This window comes from Rhinolophus hipposideros (genome assembly GCF_964194185.1).
Source record: "Rhinolophus hipposideros genome assembly, chromosome: 5".
Classification (NCBI taxonomy): Eukaryota; Metazoa; Chordata; class Mammalia; order Chiroptera; family Rhinolophidae; genus Rhinolophus; species Rhinolophus hipposideros.
In genome coordinates, this window is record NC_138051.1 from 1,890,904 (window position 1) to 1,911,795 (window position 20,892).

Sequence of the window (20,892 nt, forward strand, 5' to 3'; positions counted from 1 at the left end):
GTCGGGACCCCAGCACTTCCCCTCCTCCAACTCTTCATCGCCCTGAAAGAGCACCATGACTTCACACTCCCTTTCCCATGTATGAACAGATTGCTGTTTATCCTGCCTGGGTCACCCCCGAGGGCAGGGCGGGGCATCCAGGACTGCCTGGGGAAGAACAGTTTCTGAGCCCCAACCCCCTCCCCTGGACTGGGGCCTCCCTGGGGAGAGGAACCCCATCGATTAGACTGCCATGGTGCCCCCTATCCTTCCTTCATCCGAACCTCAGCCCTAGATCACAGAGCAGCACAGCCAACCCCCTGGCAGGACTCGACCATGTGAGAGGAGAGTAAGGTCTGGGCAGCATGTGCACCCAGCTGGGGACCATGGCAACCTCCAGATCCCAGCCAGCACCTCCCACCAGCACAGCCCTCCCTTCAGCTGTTGAGGTTCTGGGGTAAATTTTGAGCCTACCATGGCCTCAGGGACAATTAGGGATCTCTGCTTCCCCCACCCTCATCCCTTCTGGGATCCAAACAAAATAGTCATGTTTTTGTTACCTTAATTGTAAGAAGTTTATCAAGAAAAAAGATTCAAGCAGCAGCAGCCAGGAGTGGCCATGACCTCCTGGGGGGTGGGGGGGCTAATGGTGGCACCTGTCAGTTCCCCCCAACCTGCTGCTGGACCACACCCCGGCCTGGGTCCGGGAGGAGTGGCCTTCTCAAGGATGTAAACATGGGTGGGGTCCCAGTGAGGCTGGCTGTGGGCAGGTGGGCCCACGGTCAGTGGGTAGTGGGCAAGTACATCCCTGTCTTTTTCCCCTGGGTTTCCCTGTGCACCAGGAAGGACTTCGGGATTCATAGAGGCTGAGGACCCTGGGAGCCTGGGGGTCTGAGCCTGCTGAGAGTGGGGAGCTAGTGCTGGTGAACTCCAGTATCTGGTACCTTTTGGGTGTCCCCTCCAGGAAGATGCCACCAGGGTCCTCGGGTTCTTGGCTCCTTGCATGGTCCCCTAACCAAGGGCGGTAGGGGCTCAGCAGGTGAAGGGGAGTCAGGAGTGAGTTGGCCTGCAGCCCCTCCTGCATGGGGCAGGGGTGGGGCAGGGACAGGGAATGGAAGCAAGGACGATCCCTCCCCTCTGTCACACAGGCCAGAATGCCCACAGAGGTAGGGCAGCAAACCTGCTTGGGAAAGGTAAAGGAGGACGGGCGTTTTCATGCCCCCACAGCTTTGCCCATGCTGTTCCTCTCTTCCGAATGGTCTCCCCATACACTGTCCCCATCTACTATCTGACACGTCCTTGTCATTTCTTCCAGACGCCATGGAGTCTTCCCTGACCAGCAGAAGGAGTGGTCCCCTCGGTGAGCTTCCAGGAACCGCTTATTTAACATGGGTCATTCTGCATTGCCCCCATCTGTTTCTGTATCTGACCCCCACCTCGACTGGGGACATCCTGCGGGCAGGCGTGTCGCAGCCCTGAGTGTCCAGCATTGGGCCCAGGACCACAGTATGCCCCAGTGTCTGCTCAGTGAATGGGGTGGGGGGAGGGGTTGGCCAGGTGCACCAACGCTACAGGCTCTGGAGGAGGCTAGGACCCTGGCCTGGTCTCAAGTGACAAGCCTGCAGGCAGGTCTCGGCCTGGAGGGCTCCTGGCCCCACTGCCACCCGCCCCGCAGCCCCACCTCTGAGGGCTGGAGGAGTTCACCAGGGGTATCCATGCCTCTTCCAGCGCCCCAGCCGACCTCCCAGCGCGGCTGGTGCGGGCCCTGGCGGGAGGCAGGCCGCCGCGCTCACAGGCTGTCGTACATGCGGAGTGCCCTCTCCAGCTGCTGGCCCACCCGCTGGTAGAAAAGGATCTGCTGGCGCAGGTAGCTCTGCATCATGTGCTTGAAGTCGAGCTCGCGGCGCTGGTGGAAGTGGCTCATCTCGGCCTGCAGGGCGAAGCCCACCACGCGGCAGCGCCTGCGGATGCCGTCCGCCTCGTCCTGTACCATGCGGCCCTCGTCGCTCATGCGCTGGCTCTCCTTCACCTTGGCAAAGGCGCCTAGCATAGGTGAGCAGAGGACAGGGAGGTTAGGGCCTGGGTCTCCCCCACTCACTCCCTAACCCCCGTGTGAGCCCCCAAGGGCACACAATACCTTCCTCAGCTCGACGCAGGCCTCACTCCCAGACTCCAGGCGCCTGGGTGTCTCCCCCAGGATGTTCCCCAACCCTTACCTTCAGCACACCCTAAACCACATTCACCATCTTCCCTAAAACCTGTGGCATTCCCAGCAGCCCACACCTGGCCAATCACAGCCCTGCTAGAGACTGTACATTGATTCCAGGACCAGGCTGCCCGACCCACCATACGCTTCATCCTCACATGCTGGCTCCTAATTGAGCTCAGACATCACCTCCTCCAGGAAGCCTCCCCTGAATCCCCACTGCATTAGGTGCCTCCCAATTCTCTCAGGTGCCCTGGGCTTCCCTCTACCACAGCTAACGCCCTGTGGTTTCTCTGACTGCCTGCCCTGGACTGTGAGCTCAGTGTCTCTAGCACCCAGAACAAAGCCTCGCAACAGCAGATCCTGATTATGTGTTGGCTGAGCTGTTCCTCACTGCTCAACTGTAACAGGCCCTCAAGGGGCTCCCCACCTCAGCCCCAGCCTCTCGAGGTTCTCCACAGCACCTGAAGAGCACTGAGCCTTCCCTGCGTCCCCTCTGTCTGCAGATCAAGGGCCACGCCCATGGCCCAGCCCACGAGGCCCTCTGGAAGTTGGTCTCTGCACTCATTCCACACTGACCCCATGTTCGTCAGACTCACCTACTCTTTCCTCCCTTTATCTGTCTACTGGAAGGATCCCCACGTATCAGGTACCCCAGGAGCCTCCCCCAGGGCCCCCAGACAGAATGTCTCCCCGCCTCCCTCACACCGCTGATTCTAAAACACAGCCTCGAAGGCCATCTGGAGTTTCCTTTGTGTGTCTCCCCCACAGACAGGCCCCAGCTACTCCTCACTCCAGCTCCCAGGGGACTAGAGGAGGCCATTGTAATAACTAGGTGACAGATGGGGGGCAGGGGATAAACCTAGAGAGGTGACCCAATTTGGAAGAATCTGAATGAACCAACAAGCATTTGGTGACTGGATTTCAGTTCTGAATTAACAGGTACTTGACTAAGTCTGTATTGGACGGGTAGGGCAGTTGCTGAGAAGGAGACACAGTCTGCCCTTGCCTGGTACTCACTCCTCGCAGGGCAAAGAAGAGAAGGAAGTGCGAAGGGTCGGCAGAAGTGTTCACTGCACACAAACAATACACTCACTATGCGTGCTCCCCGATTCTTTAAGGAGGCCTCTCAGGGGCCTTCAAAATATATTCTTTTTACTTTCAGGTTGTTTGATGCAGTCAGTATGCATTTATTGAGCATTTACTATACCCCAAGCCCAGGACTATACATCCTGGAAATAACTGTGGAGGCCTTTAGAAGTGGCAGCACCCACATTAGTAGACAACTGCATGGCTAATTGGCTAATACTGGCATTCTGGGCAGACAGACTCGCGTTTGCACAGTCTCCAGGGCTTCTCAGCCAGCACCCAAAAGAACTCTACTGTCACCAGCTCCCAGCCCACTAAGTCCTTCTGCCACCTCCTTGGACCACCTCCTGCCCCCTGTTCCATCCCGACTGCCCACACCTGGGCAACAGAAATGGAATCATCCCAAGGCCCAGGATGAAGCCCCAATAAGAGACTTCAGAGCAGGAGAGGTCCTAGAGGCCAGCTGCGCCCCCATTCCCCCCACCCCACCCCCCACCATGCCACTACTATACAGGGGAAATTGAGGCCCTGAAGGGAAGGGACTTGCTAGGGGCTCCCACCTCCTTCCTGCCCCATACATGGGGGATGCCTGGCCCAGAAGTACCCTCCACAGCTGGAGAATAGACACCACTTCTACTGCACGAAGCCCTAGGTCAGGTCATGCAGGCATTTGTGTGGGGTCCCCAAACAATGGACTCAGGGATTTGAGAAGGTCCCAAGGGATAAGAAGGAAGGTAGAAAACAACAGGACAAAGAAACTGGAGTTAAGCTTCAACAAAAGGAACCTACTAGAAGAGGAGACACTCACCAGCCTGGATTCCACCCGCCTGAGAAAGTCCGGTGCAGTGGGGGTGGACCTGCCCTCAAAAGGGCTTTTCTTGTACATGGCCTTGGAGGAAGGAAATGCCCCTTTTGTTGATGAGGAGACTGAGGCTGAAATAATACCGTAGGAATGAATCTGCTGCAATTGCTAGGTATCCGAAGATAGGCAGATAGGCAAGGAAGCAGGGCTGGGGGGCAAATGTCACGGGAGTGAGGAGGCAACAGAGGCCCCACCCAGCTGTCACCTCTCCACTGTGTGATTCAGATCTGGGGTTTGGACCAGCTAACACTAATGTGCGCCAGAGACAGGCTGGGGGTCAGGGCTCAGGCCCATCCAGCATCCTCCCTCCACTGCACTGGGGACTCAGGCTGAGAGCCAGGGACCCAGGGAAGCCTCCTGTCCTGGCAGTTGTCCTAGAGGCTGGGTCCCAGGAACACGGAAAGGAGGGCTGGAGCTTCAGAGCTCCAGGGTCTCAGGCACAGTCCCTAAGCTCCCACTTTAATCCACTTTGTCCCACCTCTTGGAGGTTATTACCATCTACCGCAGGTTGGGGGCCAGAGGTCTGAGCCCTAGGCCCGGCTGTGTCACCTCCAGCAAGCCACTGTTCTTGCCTGGTCTGCAGGTCTCCTCACTGTCAAACGGACAGGTTGGCCTAAATGCCATGCACCTGACAACTGCTTGTAGCAGTGCGGTACTTTAGCTTCCACATCTTTCCAATGGGATAATAAAAGTACCTACCCTCTAGTATAGCTGAGGTTTGATTGAACTCATATGTATGACATACTTAGGACAGCACCTGACTGAATAAGAGCTCAAATGCTACATGCAACTGAGTGCAAACTGCTTTTCGGTCACAGCAAGAACCCGCCAGTGGTGGCTCCTGGCGTTATGATTGTCTTTGTCTGTGGAAGCCCAGGAGGGGTGGTAGACGGAGTTATGTGATGATCCGAACACAGAGGACCCACCTGTCCCCAGGCAAGTGCCTGGCCTGAAAGGGCGGGCTACTTTGCCTAGGCCAACCTGGGAGCTCCCTGGCCCCTCCAGGCATGCTCTGTGGTCCTGTGCCTACCTCCAGCCCCCCCCAGGATGCCAGCCCAGTTAGCGCTAGAGCACCCGAGTCTCCCTCCCTCCTCCTTCCCCTTCTAGCTCATCATCCCAGGCAGCCATCCTTGGGGAAGTCCTTCCCCCACCTGTCGGACACAGAGGACACAGCCTGGGCTGGAGTCAGACATACCTGGGCTCCAGTTCCTTCTCTGCTGACCATCCCACCTCACCGCACCTTGTCTGTAAAATGTAGAGGACCACACTGACATCCTTGACTGGCTCTCAGGTAGGGGCTCTAGATGACCACTGTTTCCCCTTGTTGTCCCCAAGGTAACTATTACTGGGACCCCTTTGACCCCCAAGACTTCCCTGAGCTCCAGGGGTTGAACCAGTGGGCAGACAGGCTGGTGGGCCTCATCTCAGCACCAGATGGATTTCACGTCCCATTGTACTAAGGTAAACACCGAGAAAACTCTCTCAAGGTCACCTCAGACACAATGTTCGTCCACATGCTGGTCTCCTGACCCCATCTAGGCCTCCCAGCTCCTTCTTTCTATGGCCTCCCACACACACCTGCCATCTGTCAGATGTCTGGACAAGCTGGACAGTATCCTGCTCCTTCCTCTGAGTAAAGGCTTAACCCTTGGGACGAGCGTGGGACCCCTCCTCCCTCCAGCAGGCTGTGGGCCCCCAAAGCCTGCCCAATTCTGCCTCAGCCAGATTCCAAGGCACCTCCTAACTTGCCAGAGCACAGGCCTAGGAATGGCAGTGCAGAGCCCAGGAGGAAGAGGAGGAAGCCCCAAAGGGCTTGGCCTGTGGGCAGGGGTCCTCCGGCTGAGGGGAGGTGGGCTGGCCTCCGGCTAAGCAGCACGCCAGAGGACGGTTAGTGCCTCACTTTTAGAAACAGCTCAAGTGGACAGTCAGAAATGGCCTCTTTCAGCTCTGTTTCCCTGCCCCAGGGTCAGAAAGGCCAGTCTGGCTTCATTCCCTCCTGCTTCAGTGAGAGCCTAGAAGCCCTGGGTATGGGGCTGCCTTCCCACCGCCAGCTCTGCCCTGGTGAGGGTCCCCAGCCAACCCAGCGGGCAGCTGTTAATCACAGTGCCCCAGCTTCCCCCTCCCGCTGCCCACATAGGAACACGCCATCCAAACGCCATCCAAGGAGCTGGTCGAACCAGCTTTCCCAGGCCCCATGCAGTGGGCGTGACTCCACTTCTGCACCAGGGGGACACCTGCCCCAGAGCTCAGAGCTACATGTGACGCATCCCTCTGTCCTCAACCAGACCCTCCCTATAAGTCTCCCTCCCCCACCCTGCAGGCCGAAGAGCTCACTGGGTCCACTCTCCTTGTTTTATAGATCAGGAAACTAAGGTCCAGAGAGGAGAGGGCACTTTCCAGGGACACACAGCAAATTGGTGGCAGAGCCAAGACTAAAACTCAGGCCTGTATCTCCTGAAGCTGGAAGAAGAGGGAAGAAGAGGAATGTGGAGCTAAGAGAAAAGGGCAGAGAAGAGGAGGAGAAAGAGAAAGTGACAGGAGAAAGGAGACTGGGAGCTATCCAAGTTCTAGACTTCAACCCGGTGAAGGAGGGCAGGGCCGGTTTACTCCAGACTTTCCTGGGTACAGGTAGGGGGTAGTGTTTGCTGACCCCCAGGCTCAGTCCAGAGGCCTGACTCCTGGCCCCACCCAGAGGAAAACTCCCCACCAAGCCAGGCCTGACCTCAGGGCCTAGGGGCCAAGGAGCCAGCCCCACCAAGCAGCCCCAGGGAGGACCACACCTCTCCCCCGACATCTGCCCGCCTGGCCTGTAGTCTGCAGGACTCAGCCACCTGCCAGGTCATGTCAGCCAGGTTCGCGGAGGGGGAGTGGGATGGGCCATGTGCCCCAGGCCCCTGGCTCTTCCACCCGCCCAGTGCAGTGCCCAGTCCGGTGCCCCTTGGTGACCGGCGATGAGTCACTTCCCCGGCAGTTCCTTGACACCCCACAGCAATAGCCCATCCTGTCCCTCCCCCACAGAGGGGCTGAGAACTGAAAACACAGCCGGGCTTGGGAGGTGGCCAACATAGACGTGTCCTTAGGGAGCCGCAGGAGGAAGGAATAGTCTCAGCTGACCATGGACTCCCTGTGCAACCACCCTTCTGTGAATACCAGCGTCTTCATCTGCAGAATGGGGACAGAGACCCTCCCCCACAGATCAGGAACTCACAGAGGATATGCAGTGGTGAGCACAGGCTCTGCAGGGAGGTGAGCTGATGAGGCCTGTGGGAAGGGAAGAGAGGTCACACTGTGCCCCAGTTATCTGGGTCTGTATTCATGTCCCCCATGAGCCTGTGGGCTCCTCAAGGGCAAGGCCTGGGCCCTAGTTATCTCCATAGACCAGAACCCAGTCTGATACCTTGGAGGGCTCGATGTATAATGGGTGAGTGAGAAAACGAGACAGAAACAGAAAAATGAAGGAAGGGAGGAACAGACAACAAGAAGGTAAACACCAGCTCCATGAGGCTGGAGACCAGACCTATTCACAGTATCCCCGCACCTAGAATAGCAGTGGCCACATAGTAGGTGCTCAACACACTTGCTGAATGAGTAAGCCAGAAAGACTAGATGAGCTGCCCCATTCTGTGTGGGCCACGCGTGTCCCCGTGTCAGCAGAGCGCAGACTCCGCAGGGTCTCCAGCCTGCACTGGCCCTTACCTTTCTGCAGGTGGATAATGTCAGGGAAGTTGGACAGCAGGCCCTGGTACAGAGACAGCATGTCGAGCATCTGGAAGAGGTCATTCTTGGGCTGCTCGGCGAACATCTCGCCGATGGCTTCATAGGTGCGGCCCGTGTGAGAGATGGCACTGTTGAGGGCCTCGGAGCTGAAGGGGGGGTCCATCTGGAAGGCATGGCTGATGGCCTGGAAGGCATTGCCCAGCTTCTGGAATTCCTTTCTGAAGCCTCCCACGTGCTTGCGCACCAGCTCCGATGCTACAGTGCTGAGCTGCAGGACACTGTCGTCCATCTTCTTGCTGAAGGCCTTGAACGCGTCCACACGGTCCTCCACGTCCTGCAGGTCCTGATGCTCCGTGGGGATCTGGAAGGTGAGCAGGAAACTGGCACCCACCATCTCGTCCTTCTCCGCCCGGCGTTTGCCCATCTTCCACTGCTTGGCGTCCAGGCAGCTGAGGAAATGCTGGAAGCCCTCGTACTGGGACAGCACGGGATGGCTGGTCATGTGGTCCATCCAGAGGATGAGCCTCCGCTTCCGCTTCGCGATGAAGTCCTCCTCGAAGCGGCCTGTGGCCTGCTTCTCCGGCAGGTGAGGCACCGAGATGACAGTGAACTTGTGAAGCAGGCGGTTATAGAGCCAGTCAAAGTGCTTGTAGCGCCGGTAGACGGGGGAGCCAATGTGGGTGGGTGTGAGCTTGTAGGAGATGTAGCTCTTGATGCCTTTGAATTTGGTCTGTTTGGTGGGGTCCTCCACTGAGCAGGAAAATGGGTGGGGGCTGGCCTTCCACTGGGGGCCACGAGGGCCCATTTCGATGGAGTATGTCTCAGCGATCTTGGCCATCATGGGCACATCACCCAGGATGAAGGCCTCCACGCCCGAGCGCACGAAGCAGGAGAAGCGGTTGAGGTTGCGCCCCACCACACTGCCCCGCTTGGCAGATGCCAGGCTGTCCTGCCGCTCGAGCGCTGGCTTGGGCCGGAAGGCCATGTGCTGGCTGGGGTAGGCCCCAGGGTAGGAGAGGTTGAGCGGGGGGTGCCCATTGGTGCCCAGCGCCCCCGCCCGCGGCTCCTCCACCACTGTGCACCCGTCGTCCCAGTCGTCCCAATCATCATCGTCATCCTCCTCAAAGCTGCCCTGGTGCGAGAAGAAGCCACTGCCCCCACCACTCCTGGAAGGGTGAGCCACATCGGGCCTGTCGTATGCGCTCACCTGGGTGCCAGGAGAGCCTGCAGGGCTGCAGCTGGCGCCAGAACGGATGACCTCCACGTAAGAGGCAGGGAAGAGGCCTGTCTCACCGCGGCTGTTCTGGCCCTGCAGCCAGCCGTCCAGCGAGGTCTCGCTGAAGACGACCAGGTCCTCATCCTGCTGGATGCTGATTTCCTCCTTGTTCTCGCTGCGGAAGTCATAGAGGGCTCGGCCTTTTAGTGCCATGGCTGGGCCAGTGGTAGAGAAAGACAAGGAGAGAGGGTCCTGCCCAGAACTGGGGACACTTGCTGGGGTATCCCAAGAATGCACTGGCAAACCAAGGCCTGCCCAGCAGCTCAGTCTCTCTGCCCTAAGGCAGGTCTCAGCACCCAGAGATGCTGTCCAGCCTCCCCCTCTTCAAAGCTGTGTCCATGGCCCAGAACCTGCCCTATCAGGTATCCGGGCACCTGCCTGAGGGCAGGAGGGGCTCATGTCCATCGTCTTTCTCCCTTCCCTTGGCAGCCCCTGAGTGGTGGGGGTTTCTCCCTCCTCCCAGTCCCAGAAGAAAATTCAAGTGACTTGGAGAAATCAGCTCTGAGAGGGCAAGAATTCCTCTTTCCACTGGAACAACGTTCCAAAACAAAAGAGAATCACTCGCTAACTATAGTTCCAGAACCCCAGCGGCTCTGGCTCCCAGCTCCTTGTGGCTCCTCAGGCCTTGGGAGACTCTCACATTCCTCCACTGTTCTGCTCCTTCCTCCTTCCTCCTGGGCCACTGGGTTTTCAAAAATCCAGAAAATCCAAGAGAGGCAAGGAGAAAAGCAGCAGCCTCCTGAATCGAGTCCAAGGGTGGATGTGTCCGGCTTCCCAACGAGCCAGGCCGGGAAAACAAGCAGTGAGGCTTACACAACAGGCCGCCAACTCGCCGACCCGGCGGCCCAGCGGCCCCAGCAAGCTCCGGCGCCCGCCCCCCACCCAGTGGCCAGCCCCCACCCCAGGGAACGCGGGGCGCAACGAGGCGCTCGGCGACTTCTGGCGGCCAACCGAGTGGCCTCCTTTGTTCGCCTAAGTCCTCCGCGGTTTCCGAGGCTGAAGCTAACCCCGATGCGTCCCGGGACCCCGTCCGGAGGTGGCCCCGCCGCAGCCTCCCGGGCCGGCGCACAGACCCCCGCCCTCGCCCGCACGCACACGCCCGACCGGAGTTTGCAGAGGGAGCTCCGGCGCGCGGATGGCGCCCGCCCGGCTGTCCCCGGCTCCGGCGCGCGCCCGCGGCGGGCGGAGGGCTGCACTCCCAGCCCGCCTTCCCGGCCCTCGCAGCCCCTGCGCGCCGGCAGCAAGAAGCCAGCTCCAAAACAACACAGAAAGGCGATTCCGGGAGGTGGCGTCCCAGGGAAGGAGGGAACGGGCGCTGGGGGAGGTGCGGGGTGGAGGGGGGGGGGAGCAGGCAAACTCCGAGGCTCTTCCGCGGGCGGCCCGGCCGGCGGGGCAGGGACGCCGGCTCCGCCTCCCCGGCTGGGGCACCGGGCCGCCCCGCCTGCCCTCGCTCCTCTCCTGGCAGAGGCCCTCGGGTCAGGGTGTGAGCGGGAGGACAAGCCCTGAGAAACGGGGGCCGCGGGCCGCCAGGGCCAGGCCGCCCTCGCTGGGAGGCGCCTCCCGCTCGCGGGGTCTTGAGCGCGGCGCTTCCTCCCCACCCCACACCCGGCGACCGCCGTGCCTCGCCTCCCGGGCCCGGGTCACCCTCCTTTTTCGTGACGCCAGGGGAGGAAAACTCCGAAAGTTTGCAAAGTGCAGGAGTGCCCGGAGGGCGCCAGAGCCGGGACCTGGGGAGGGAATTGAGGAAGGCTGCTTGGAGAGCCACAGACACCCCTCCCCGCGCACCCCCACTGCTCCGGCAGGACGGGGCTGTGGCGCAGCCCCGGGGTCGCTCCCTGGAGAGGGTCCCCAGAGCCAGCAGCGCCCTCACGGAAGAAGCCTGAGTGGCTTGGGATCCTGGCCGCTGCGGATCCTAGTGCTTTGGCCAGACAGCCAGGAGCACCCCTGCCTTGGGAAACTTCCTTCATAAGGAAAAACAAGACCGTACATCTGTGGCAACAGGGAACAAGCCCAGGCACCACCCGAAAGGGTTCTACGTTGCTTTGTGCAGCGGCAGAGGAGACTGAATGTTGTCTTTGCCACCAGCAGTGAGGAGAAAGGGATGGTTGGTAGGGAAGGGATGTCGGTAGGCTTCCGGGAAGAGGTAAGGGGGATTTGACCCTGGTCAGACTATCCGACACGCTCTGGGCACCGCCAGGCACAGTGCAGGGCACTGGGTATTACAGCACAAGGCAATCTGGGTTCCTGCCCTGGAGGGTTCTTGTCCTTAATTCATCCATTCTGTCTCTGTCTCATTCATGCAATCATGCACTCAAGGAAACATTAACTGAGTATCTGTTCTGTACCAGGCCTGTGGGAGACAAAAATGAGTAAGTCGTTATCCTTACCTTCCAGAAGTTCAGAAATGTTGAGACAAGTAGACAGATGCCCCCGCCCAGTGTGACCAGTGCCATGAAGTGTGCTGGGGAGGCCTCCATCCCAGCCTGGGTGAGCAAGGAGCAAGGAAGGCTTCTTGGAGGAGGTGAGCCAAGATGAGCCAAGGCCTCAGCCCCTACTCCCCTTCCTGGCTCATCCCTGGAGCCTTGCTTCCCCTTTAGCTGGGATTTACTTCCCCTTCATTCTCACTCTTCCCACTTATTGTAGTTTAGCTGACACAAGGCAGTGCTGCTGAATGTGGATACCTGGGCTGTTTTGAAGGCTGTGATTTGCAGGCCTCTGGCTCCAAAACCGAAATTCATTGATGCAGTGAGTAGATCCAATTCCCAGTACAGGGCTGGCATTTGACCCAAATAAAGTGTTTTTTACAAACTCCAGAAGCCCAGGTATTAGTTTACGCAGAGAAATAGATCTATCAGGCAAACCTGAATTTTTCTGTCCCAGGTCAAGGCGGTTTGGGCTGCTCGTTGGGAAGCCCAGTTACCAGGTGAGCACAGTGAGCCTGGAACCCTCAAGATGGGAGAGGGGACGGTATGGCAATTCTCTCAGCCAAGAAACCTTGAGATCTTCTCCTCTGCAGGGCAGTTTAGCCTGGTGTCTCTATGACCAGACCGAATGCTTCCCCGTAGCTGCTTTGGGGTGCCTCTTGGTGATCTCTCTTCACAGAGCCTTTCTCTAAGCCAGTTTAACAATAGCAAGTATAATACTTCCTTAGTGCTGGACACTGTTGTAATTATTTTACCTTTATTAACTCAATACAATTGGAATTTCTGCTCATACAACTAGGGTCTACCTAGCTTAGCCCCGCCCACTTGGAAAGCCTTCAGCCACCACCTTGATGGCCCTAGTTGGTTCCTAAGCACTTCGGTCACACATTTACAGACCAGTCATTTGGACTTACTCCCATATCTGTTCTGGGTGGCTTTTTATAACTTAGGGGACACCCTTATTTCCAGGTTCTTGGGGAAAACTCACTCTTCAGCCTCACAGACATTTCCAGAACTTGTATCTTCCATTCCCACCCTTCCAGGGACCCTTTCAAGCCTAGGGGTAACAGAGCTCCTGGTTACTAGTCTCAGGAAACCGCTCACCTTTGTGGTTTCCCTACACTCTGCCCACTTCTTTGGGGAAAGTACCTTTATTAAATTCTTTCACATTACTGTAATTGGAGTTTTTCTCTTTCCTACTGGGACCCTGATTCCTGCACAGAAAACAGCATCACTCCAGGCATCCAACTTTCCTCCTTTAGGAAAGGAGTCAGCACGGAACAACTTTGGCCAGTGGTTTCCAGGCTGCCCCTGCCAGTGGCAGCACGGCAGACACAATGGACTACTGCTATAGTAATGTAGACAAGAGATGAGGAAGTCCTGAGACAAGGCCGGGCTAACGGGCTGGAGAGAAGTAAATCTGGGGGTTTATGGAGATAGAATTGACAGGAACGGCAACCAACAAGATGCGGGTATTGAGGGAAGAATCAACTCCTATGTTTAAAAAATAGATTCTTGCTCCACTTCCCCCACAATCTATTGCCCCATTTCTTTGCTCACCTTTGCAGCAAAACTCAAAAACCATACCAGTTGCCCGCAATTCAACCCTTTTTCCTCTTAAATCTCTCTAGCCAGTCTTTCGACTTCATACTCCACTGAAACTAGTCAAGGTTTCAATGACCTAATGGTTATTCTCAGTTCTCTCACTCACCCTACCAGTAGCATTTGACCACGCTCGTCACTCCTTTCCCTTGCACACTTTCTTCACTTGCACTGGGGAGAATACGGTCTTCTGGTTTCCCTACTACTTCACTGATTTGTCCTATTCTCTCCAGTAATTCTTAACTCTAGAGTGACTACAGTATTGTGGGCCTTTTGTCTTTTCTATCCACATTCACTCCTTCAATGATCTCACCCAAACACCAACCCTCTGTCAATCACACACAACCTTTTATCTCCAGCCCAGCGCTTTCTCTAAAACTCCACACTCGTATATCTTTCTCCCTGACAGCTCCCCTTGGTCTCTCATAGACATCTATAACCCAACATGGCCAAGATCGAATTTCTCATCTTGTCCCCCACACCTGTTGTACTTGGCAGCCTTCCCCATCTCAGGTGATGAGCATCTCCAGTTGCTCAGGCCAAAACCTGGAGCCATTTTTGACTCTCCTCATCATCCTGGGACTCCTCAGTCATCAGCATGTTATTGCTGCTGTCCCGGTCCCAGCCACCATCTTTCTCGCCCGGATCACTGCAACAGCTTCCTAATGATCTCCGTGTCCACCTCTGTCTCCTGATAGTCTGTTATTAGATGTCAATCCTGTACTCAAAACCATGCAGTGGTGTGGGGACAGAGCCAGGAGTGCAGTTTCCAGGCTCTCGGCCTCACGTGGAAAGGTGCTGGCTCAGGTAGTAAATGGCCATCAACTGTGATCAGATGGCCATCAGCTGTGGCTAGTTGGCCGTCAGCTGTAACCAGTGAGCCATCGGCCACTAATATAACTGCTGTGGCTATGCTAGCAGAAAATGCGGGCTAGCAAGATTAGCCCGCAAATGCGGGCTAGAAAGCACCTTTATTAAATTCTTTTCACATTACTGTAATTGGAGTTTTTGCTGAGCCTACAAGCGGTGGAGTGTGGATTGCCGATCATGTGGCTCCTGCTTCCTGTGTCTCCAACCCAGCCGCCAGCGAGACTATAGTGATATGATTCACCTATCTATGCCTCCGTGGGTGTTCCTTTTTGGCCTCACCATGTCCTGCGTTTTTATGTGGGGAGCGGGACCAGAGACCCCGCAGGCCCTCTGCACAACACATGGCGCAGCGAGCAGGGTACGGTGCCGGCCAAAGCTCTCTGAAGGGCGGTGGAGCAGTTTGTGCCTATGAACACTCAGTCTCAGGAAGACCAGGAGGAGCAGCTGCCGGAGAGCTGGAAGGAGGGGTGGGAAGACGTGGACGGTTCTCCAACCAGCAGAGGCCGGAGAAAGCGAAGGTCCTTGTGGCCCTGTGGGCTGGGAAGTGCTTACTGAGGCAGCCTGGATGCGGGACTTGTAGTCCCAGGAGGAAATGCTTGTTGAGTCCTCCATGGGAGATGAGAGTGAGGTCAAGGTCGTCCCTCACCCCCAGGACAGCCCTGGCAAATGACTATGGACTATGGAATTGCCTTCCATCCCTAATTTAATGGACGCTTGACTGTTTGGGAACATACCACCATGTGGTGGAACTGGCGGACGTTTGCTTTTGTGGCTTGACCGGCCACCATTGAGAATATGTAAGCACCTTGACTGTGAGCCACTGTTGTTCCAGCACGGTACCCTGAGAGGCCCAGAGAGAGTGGCAGTGCCCTGAGAGGCCCTGGGTGTACCCAGGAAGTCGGGCTGTGCCCAGAGAGAGTGGCGGTGCCCTGAGAGGCCCTGGCTGTGCCCAGGAAGTCTGGTTGTGCCCACAGAGAGTGGCAGTGCCCTGAGAGGCCGTAGCTGTGCCCGGGAAGTCTGGCTGTGCCCAGAGAGAGTGGCAGTGCCCTGAGAGGCCCTGGCTGTGCCTGGGAGACTGGTGGTACCCTAAGAAGCCCAGGAAGTCTGGCTATGCCCAGAAGAACTGGTGGTGCCCTGAGAAACCCTGGCTGTGCCCAGAGAGCCTGGCTGTGCCCAGAAGAACTGGTGGTGCCCTGAGAAACCCTGGCTGTGCCCAGAGAGCCTGGCTGTGTCCAGGATATTCCATTCACCTCCAGGCTCCTCGCACAGGGCCCCTTGCGGAAGACACTTGTGGCGTAGATTGTGAGGCATGACCCTGTAGGGGTGGAGTGTGGGGACAGAGCCCCGGAAAGCAGTTTCTAGGCTCTTGGCCTCACACGGAAAGGTCCTGGATTGGGTAGTAAATGGCCATCAACTGTGGTCAGATGGCCATCAGCTGTGGCTAGTTGGCCGTCAGCTGTAACCAGTGAGCATTATAACTGCTGTGGCTACGCTAGCAGAAAATGGGGGCTAGCAAGATGGTGACTGGCAAGTGCGGATTGCAGTTAGGATGGCGGGTTGCGGACAGTGTGGCTCCTGCTTCCTGTGTCTCCAACCCAGCCACCAGCGAGACTATAGTGGTGTGACTACCCTATCTGTGGCTCCGTGAGTGTTCCTCTTTGGCCTCACCATATCCTGTGTTCTTATGGGGGGAGCGGGAGCAGAGACCCCGCCTGACACCCTGTGTGACACATGGTGCAGCGAGCTGAGTCTCCCGCACGACAAGTGTCCTCTCACTCAGCATAAAAAGTCCTTACAAGAGGCAACATGCTTCTGTCATCTGAGTCCCTTTCCCTCCCCACCTAGTCCACTCTGCTCCAGCCAACATGGCTTTGTTACTCCTCTTCTGACATGCCAGGCACATGTGTCCTGTCTCAAAGCATTCACACTGTTTCCTCTTCCTGAAATGCTAGCCCCCTAGATATACACGTGGCTAAACCCTTATAAAATATCACCTCAATAAGACCTACCCTGACAAGCCCTGTTTAAAATCACAGCCCGTGCTCACCCCAAGTTCTATACTGTGCTGAGTTTTGTTTCATACCACTTATCACCTGCTAACATATGTAATTCACTTGTTCATCATGTTTGAGGAGAAGGAAGTTAACCAAGAGTCCTGCTGCAGACATGCCGAGCAGGAGCTGAGGATGGGAGGGAATGAGGCTAGGGGAGTAGGAGGGGGAGGGGGCAAAATGCAAACGGGGAGAGGTATCTGTACCATGTGTAACTGGTTAAGGATTAATATCCAAAAATACACAAAGAACATCTTCAAATCAGCGAGGAAAAAAATAGCAGTCTGTGTGAGTTTTTTACTGCAGCTGTTAACAAATTACCACAAACTTACTTAGTGGCTTAAAACAATACAAAATTCTTATAGTACTGGAGATCAGAAATCCAAAGTGGGTCTCACTGGGCTTAAATCAAACTGTCAGCAGGGCTGTGTTCCTTTTGGAAGCTCTAGGGAAAAATCCATTTCCATGCTTTGTCTGGCCTCCGAGAAGCTGACCACATTCCTCTTTTCCTGGCCCCCTTTCATCTTCAAAGACTTAGCACTCACATCACTCAGACTTTGGCTTCTATCATTGCATCTCCGTCTGGCTCTTGTGCTTCCCTCTTTCACTTACAAGGACACTTGTGATTACCTGGGACCCACCACATGATGCAGGATAATCTCACCATCCCAAGATCCTTGATTTAGTCACATCTGCACACTCCTTTCCGTCATGTAAGGTAACATATGTGTATTAACAGGAGCTGGATGGACATCTTTGGGGAACCATTACTCTACTTACCACACAATCCAATAGAAAAATAGACAAAAGACATGGAGCATTTCATAGAGGAGGAAATACATATGCAACCTTTATTCATTGGGGAAATGCAAATTAAAATCGTAATGAAATACTAAAATACTCCCCAAATTGGTAAAAAAAAAAAATTCTTCTCCCTCCTCCAGTTTAAGCCGTTGTTTCTCAGTTTAGATGGCTGCCAGCCACCCAGCCACAGCAGCACACTGCAGCCCACTGGAGCCCAGCTCCAGGGAGAGCTGTTGTTCACAATCTTAGCTGTAGAGGGCGCAGCTCACTGGCCATGTGGGCATCGAACCTGCAACCTTGGCCTCAGGAGCACGGCGCTCCAACCACCTGAGCAACCCGGCTGGCCCTGGTAAAAATTTTTAAACTATCAATTGAGAACAAGGAGCAAAGGAAACCCTCATGTACCGCCAAAGGAGTACATAAACTGGTACAACCCTTTTGTTAAACAATCTGGCAATATCTATCTACTAAGGTTGAACACGCACATATTTTACAACTTGGCAATTCTACTCCAAGATGTATACTAGAAGCTATTGCAGATGTGCAACAGGAGCCCTAAACAAATGTTAATAATAGCACTGCTGAAAAAGTCCCTACCAAAAAAGTCCAACCAGAAGAAGAAAAACTTGGATAGAGCCAAACAATGGAATATCATGCCGCAGTGAAAAAAAGCAACTCCAGCTACACATAATAAAATCCTTATGGTGTGATTTCTTCTAAGCAATACTTCTCCAATGTCAATGTATATACAAATTACCTGGGATCTTGTTAAAGGCAGATTTTGATTCTGTAGGTCAGGAGTGGGACGTGAAATTCTGCATTTCCAACGAACTCTCTGCTGGTCCACAGGGTACACTTCAGGTAAGAAGGTTCTCAGCCTATTTAAGGATGATGTATAATGATAAAACTATTTTTCTTTTTAAACAAAAGGTTAAAATAAATGAAAGAGTCCCGGTGACGTTTTCTTAAACTGACTGTTGGGTTCATAAGTATTCGTTGTAGTTTATAACTTACATGTCACATATATTATTTTCCACATATCAAGTATTACATTTAAAAAGACAATGAAAAGCCAACAAAAATACAACAGAATGATCAGCAAAGAAGCTAGGTGGCGTCACAGGCTTGGGCAAACGAAGCGGCTAGCCCTGCAGCGCCAGCCTCGGAAGTTAGCTCGCTGAAACAGTTCCCTTTGTTAACTCCAAGTCGCGAACCAGAAATCCACGCCGTCAAGACGTCGTTTGAGTCCACACTGAAGGGTCTGGGCTTCTGCCTCCCACCCGTGTTCCAAACTGGTGGGTTCTACGAGTCAACCGGCATTCCTGCGGACAGCGCGTCTCCAGGAGGCTCCGGCGGGGACCACGCCTCTGTGCGTGGGCCCATTGGGCCGAGAGGAAGCGCTCCGCCCGCCGAGGGCGGGACCGGCGCGTGCGACACGGCGGGCACGACCAGGCCAGCCCCCGGGGCGGCCGGCTCTGGGGTCCCCCAAGGTCAGCACAGTGGACCCAAAGTAGCGCCTTCTTCCCTCTTCCCGGCAACTAGACCCTTTAAGCGCTGGGCGGGGAGGCTCTCCTGGGAGCCCCTGAAAGGCAGAACTCTGAGGGCAGATGATTATGGCACTAGGGGATACGTTCCCGGCAACTGAAGACGTGGCTGCGCTCCCCCGACACCCGACACCCACTCCAGGCCTCTCGCGCGCGTTTCTTCCCCCGCCCCCTCGGCAAACCGGAAGAGGAGAACCGCCAGCTGCAGTGTGGAGGCGTGGCCCCATCATGACCAATAGAAACCGGGGGCGTGGTCTTTACCTTTTCTTTCACTGGCCCAAGGGCCGGAGGGCGGCCCGGGGCTCGCGAGGCGGAAGTCGCGCGGGCGCCGGCTCGCGTTCTCAGCCTTGGGTCCTGCGGCTCGGTCCGCCGCCATCATGGTGCGGAAGCTTAAATTCCACGAGCAGAAGCTGCTGAAGCAGGTGGACTTCCTCAACTGGGAGGTCACCGACCACAACCTGCACGAAGTGCGCGTGTTGCGGCGTTATCGGCTGCAGCGGCGCGAGGACTACACGCGCTACAACCAGCTGAGCCGTTCTGTGCGCGAGCTGGCGCGGCGCCTGCGCGACCTGCCCGAGCGCGAGCCGTTTCGCGTGCGCGCCTCGGCCGCGCTGCTGGACAAGCTGTATGCGCTCGGCCTGGTGCCTACGCGCGGCTCGCTCGAGCTCTGCGACTTCGTCACGGCCTCGTCCTTCTGCCGCCGCCGCCTGCCCACCGTGCTCCTGAAGCTGCGCATGGCGCAGCACCTCCAAGCCGCGGTGGCCTTCGTAGAGCAGGGCCACGTGCGCGTGGGCCCCGACGTGGTCACTGACCCCGCCTTCCTTGTCACGCGCAGCATGGAGGACTTCGTCACCTGGGTGGATTCGTCCAAGATTAAGCGGCACGTTCTGGAGTACAATGAGGAGCGCGATGACTTCGACCTGGAAGCCTAGGGACTCCTCCCGCCCTCGGCCCGCCGCGGCTGCGTGCGACCGACGGCGAAGCGGACACCCGACGCCGCGGCGTCTGAGCGGGTCGGCCGGTCGTCGGGGCCGCGGGACGGGCGGCCTCAGTTGCAGGGCACGCACGGAGCCAGAGGGTACGCTGCTGTTTTCCACGAAATTTTCTTAGCCCGTGGACTGTTATTGGTAATTAAATGACTGTTTTGAAACAGTGGGAAGCAGTTTTGTGCTGCGCTGGGGAATCATGAGATTCTTGTATCTGAAACGTAATGTGAAAGCAAGAACTTTGCAGGGGCCCCCCTTCCCCTCGTTACCCTTATTATCTCGTAGCAGGACAGTTTGGTTCAATTTATTTAACTCGAATTCTTGCTCCTTTTCGTGATTAAGCTGTACATGTATAGACGATGGAGGATTTGGTCTCGAGTTTTTATTAAAGGGGTGAAACTACCGTTCAGCGTCCCGTCTTTTGTTTAAAGGAATGCTTTCCTAATGCCAATAAATGTCCCAACTGCTTTGTAAATACAGATTTTTGCCTTTCTGGTTTTCTCACATAGGGTCACCTCTGTGGGTCTCCTTGGCTCAGGAACCAAAAGAAGAGGAACAGGATCATCAGCGACCTGCCCGTGGTGGGTGGGGTGAGGCCTGCAATAGGGGCCACAGGTGGAGGTTGCAGGATAGTGTACAACGTGTGTCAGTTTACCAGTCCCTTCCTCGGGTGGGAGAATTTTGGCAGAGCTCTTCCCCACAGGACTTCTTGATGTTCCAGCTGGAGGAAATACCACATTAGAGGGCTGAAGTGTTTGCTTGCCTAAGGAAATAATCACCCGGTAGCTTGGCCATCTAGTGGTTAGAAGTGGCCCAGGAGCTTCCTGGAAACTTGGATGTTCTTAGGAGTGGTACAGAATTGAAAGGAAGAGTAGGGAGACGCCTTATTTTACACAGGACTTCTGCAAGAACAATAACTAGAACACCAAGACCAGAGGAACAGCTTTTGTTTATTTATTTTTCTTAATTTCTTTTTTCCTTTTACTTTTTAAATTTAAGTGTGTGTTTCCAGGACCGATCAGCTCCAAGTCGTTTCAGTCTAGTTGTGGAGGGCACAGGGGCCCATATGGGGATCGAACCAGCAACCTTGTTAAGAGCACCGCGCTCTAACCAACTGAGCTATCCAGCTGCCCTGAGGAACAGCTTTTAGATGTGCGTTCTCCATCTCCCCAGGTGTGAGGCGGCCTTTGGTGAAGAAACAAGGGAAGTGACAACGGTAAATGCTTCTGCATGTCATACATAGGTTTGAAGTGCATTACAAATCTTAACCATTTGATATAATACTCCTATGAAGTAGGAAATCTGATTACTGTGTTTCTCTACTTTTCAGATAAGGGAACTGAGGTCCAGCTGCCCAAGATAGCATAGCCAATAAGTGATGGAGCTGGAATCATGCTCCTTTAAGAGACTGTCGGCATTGGCACAGATGGCACTTGGGATTTGTCAGGGTTTAGAGAGTCCCTGAATATGAGTTTTCAAACCA

At 55.7% G+C, this 20,892-nt stretch overlaps 2 protein-coding genes across 3 annotated transcripts; one reads left to right on the forward strand and one right to left on the reverse strand.

Annotated features, from left to right (window-relative positions):
* Positions 1-537: 537 nt before the first annotated feature.
* On the reverse strand, positions 538-10,191 carry SNX33 (sorting nexin 33). Of its 2 annotated transcripts, none has more exons than XM_081048252.1 (2): positions 7,833-10,191; positions 538-2,022 (listed from the first exon to the last, which is right to left on the reverse strand). In XM_081048252.1, exons 1-2 carry the CDS (start codon positions 9,280-9,282, stop codon positions 1,769-1,771), a joined length of 1,704 nt encoding a protein of 567 aa, XP_080904378.1. In that variant the 5' UTR covers positions 9,283-10,191; the 3' UTR covers positions 538-1,768. The 2 variants fall into 2 exon arrangements, with proteins under 2 accessions (XP_080904378.1, XP_080904377.1); XM_081048251.1 differs by lacking the exon at positions 538-2,022 and adding an exon at positions 3,784-4,207.
* Positions 10,192-16,907: 6,716 nt separating this feature from the next.
* IMP3 (IMP U3 small nucleolar ribonucleoprotein 3) lies at positions 16,908-19,813 on the forward strand. The gene has a single exon (XM_081048253.1). The coding sequence runs from the start codon at positions 18,801-18,803 to the stop codon at positions 19,353-19,355; it is 555 nt and encodes a 184-aa protein (XP_080904379.1). The 5' UTR covers positions 16,908-18,800; the 3' UTR covers positions 19,356-19,813.
* The last annotated feature ends 1,079 nt before the right edge of the window (positions 19,814-20,892 follow it).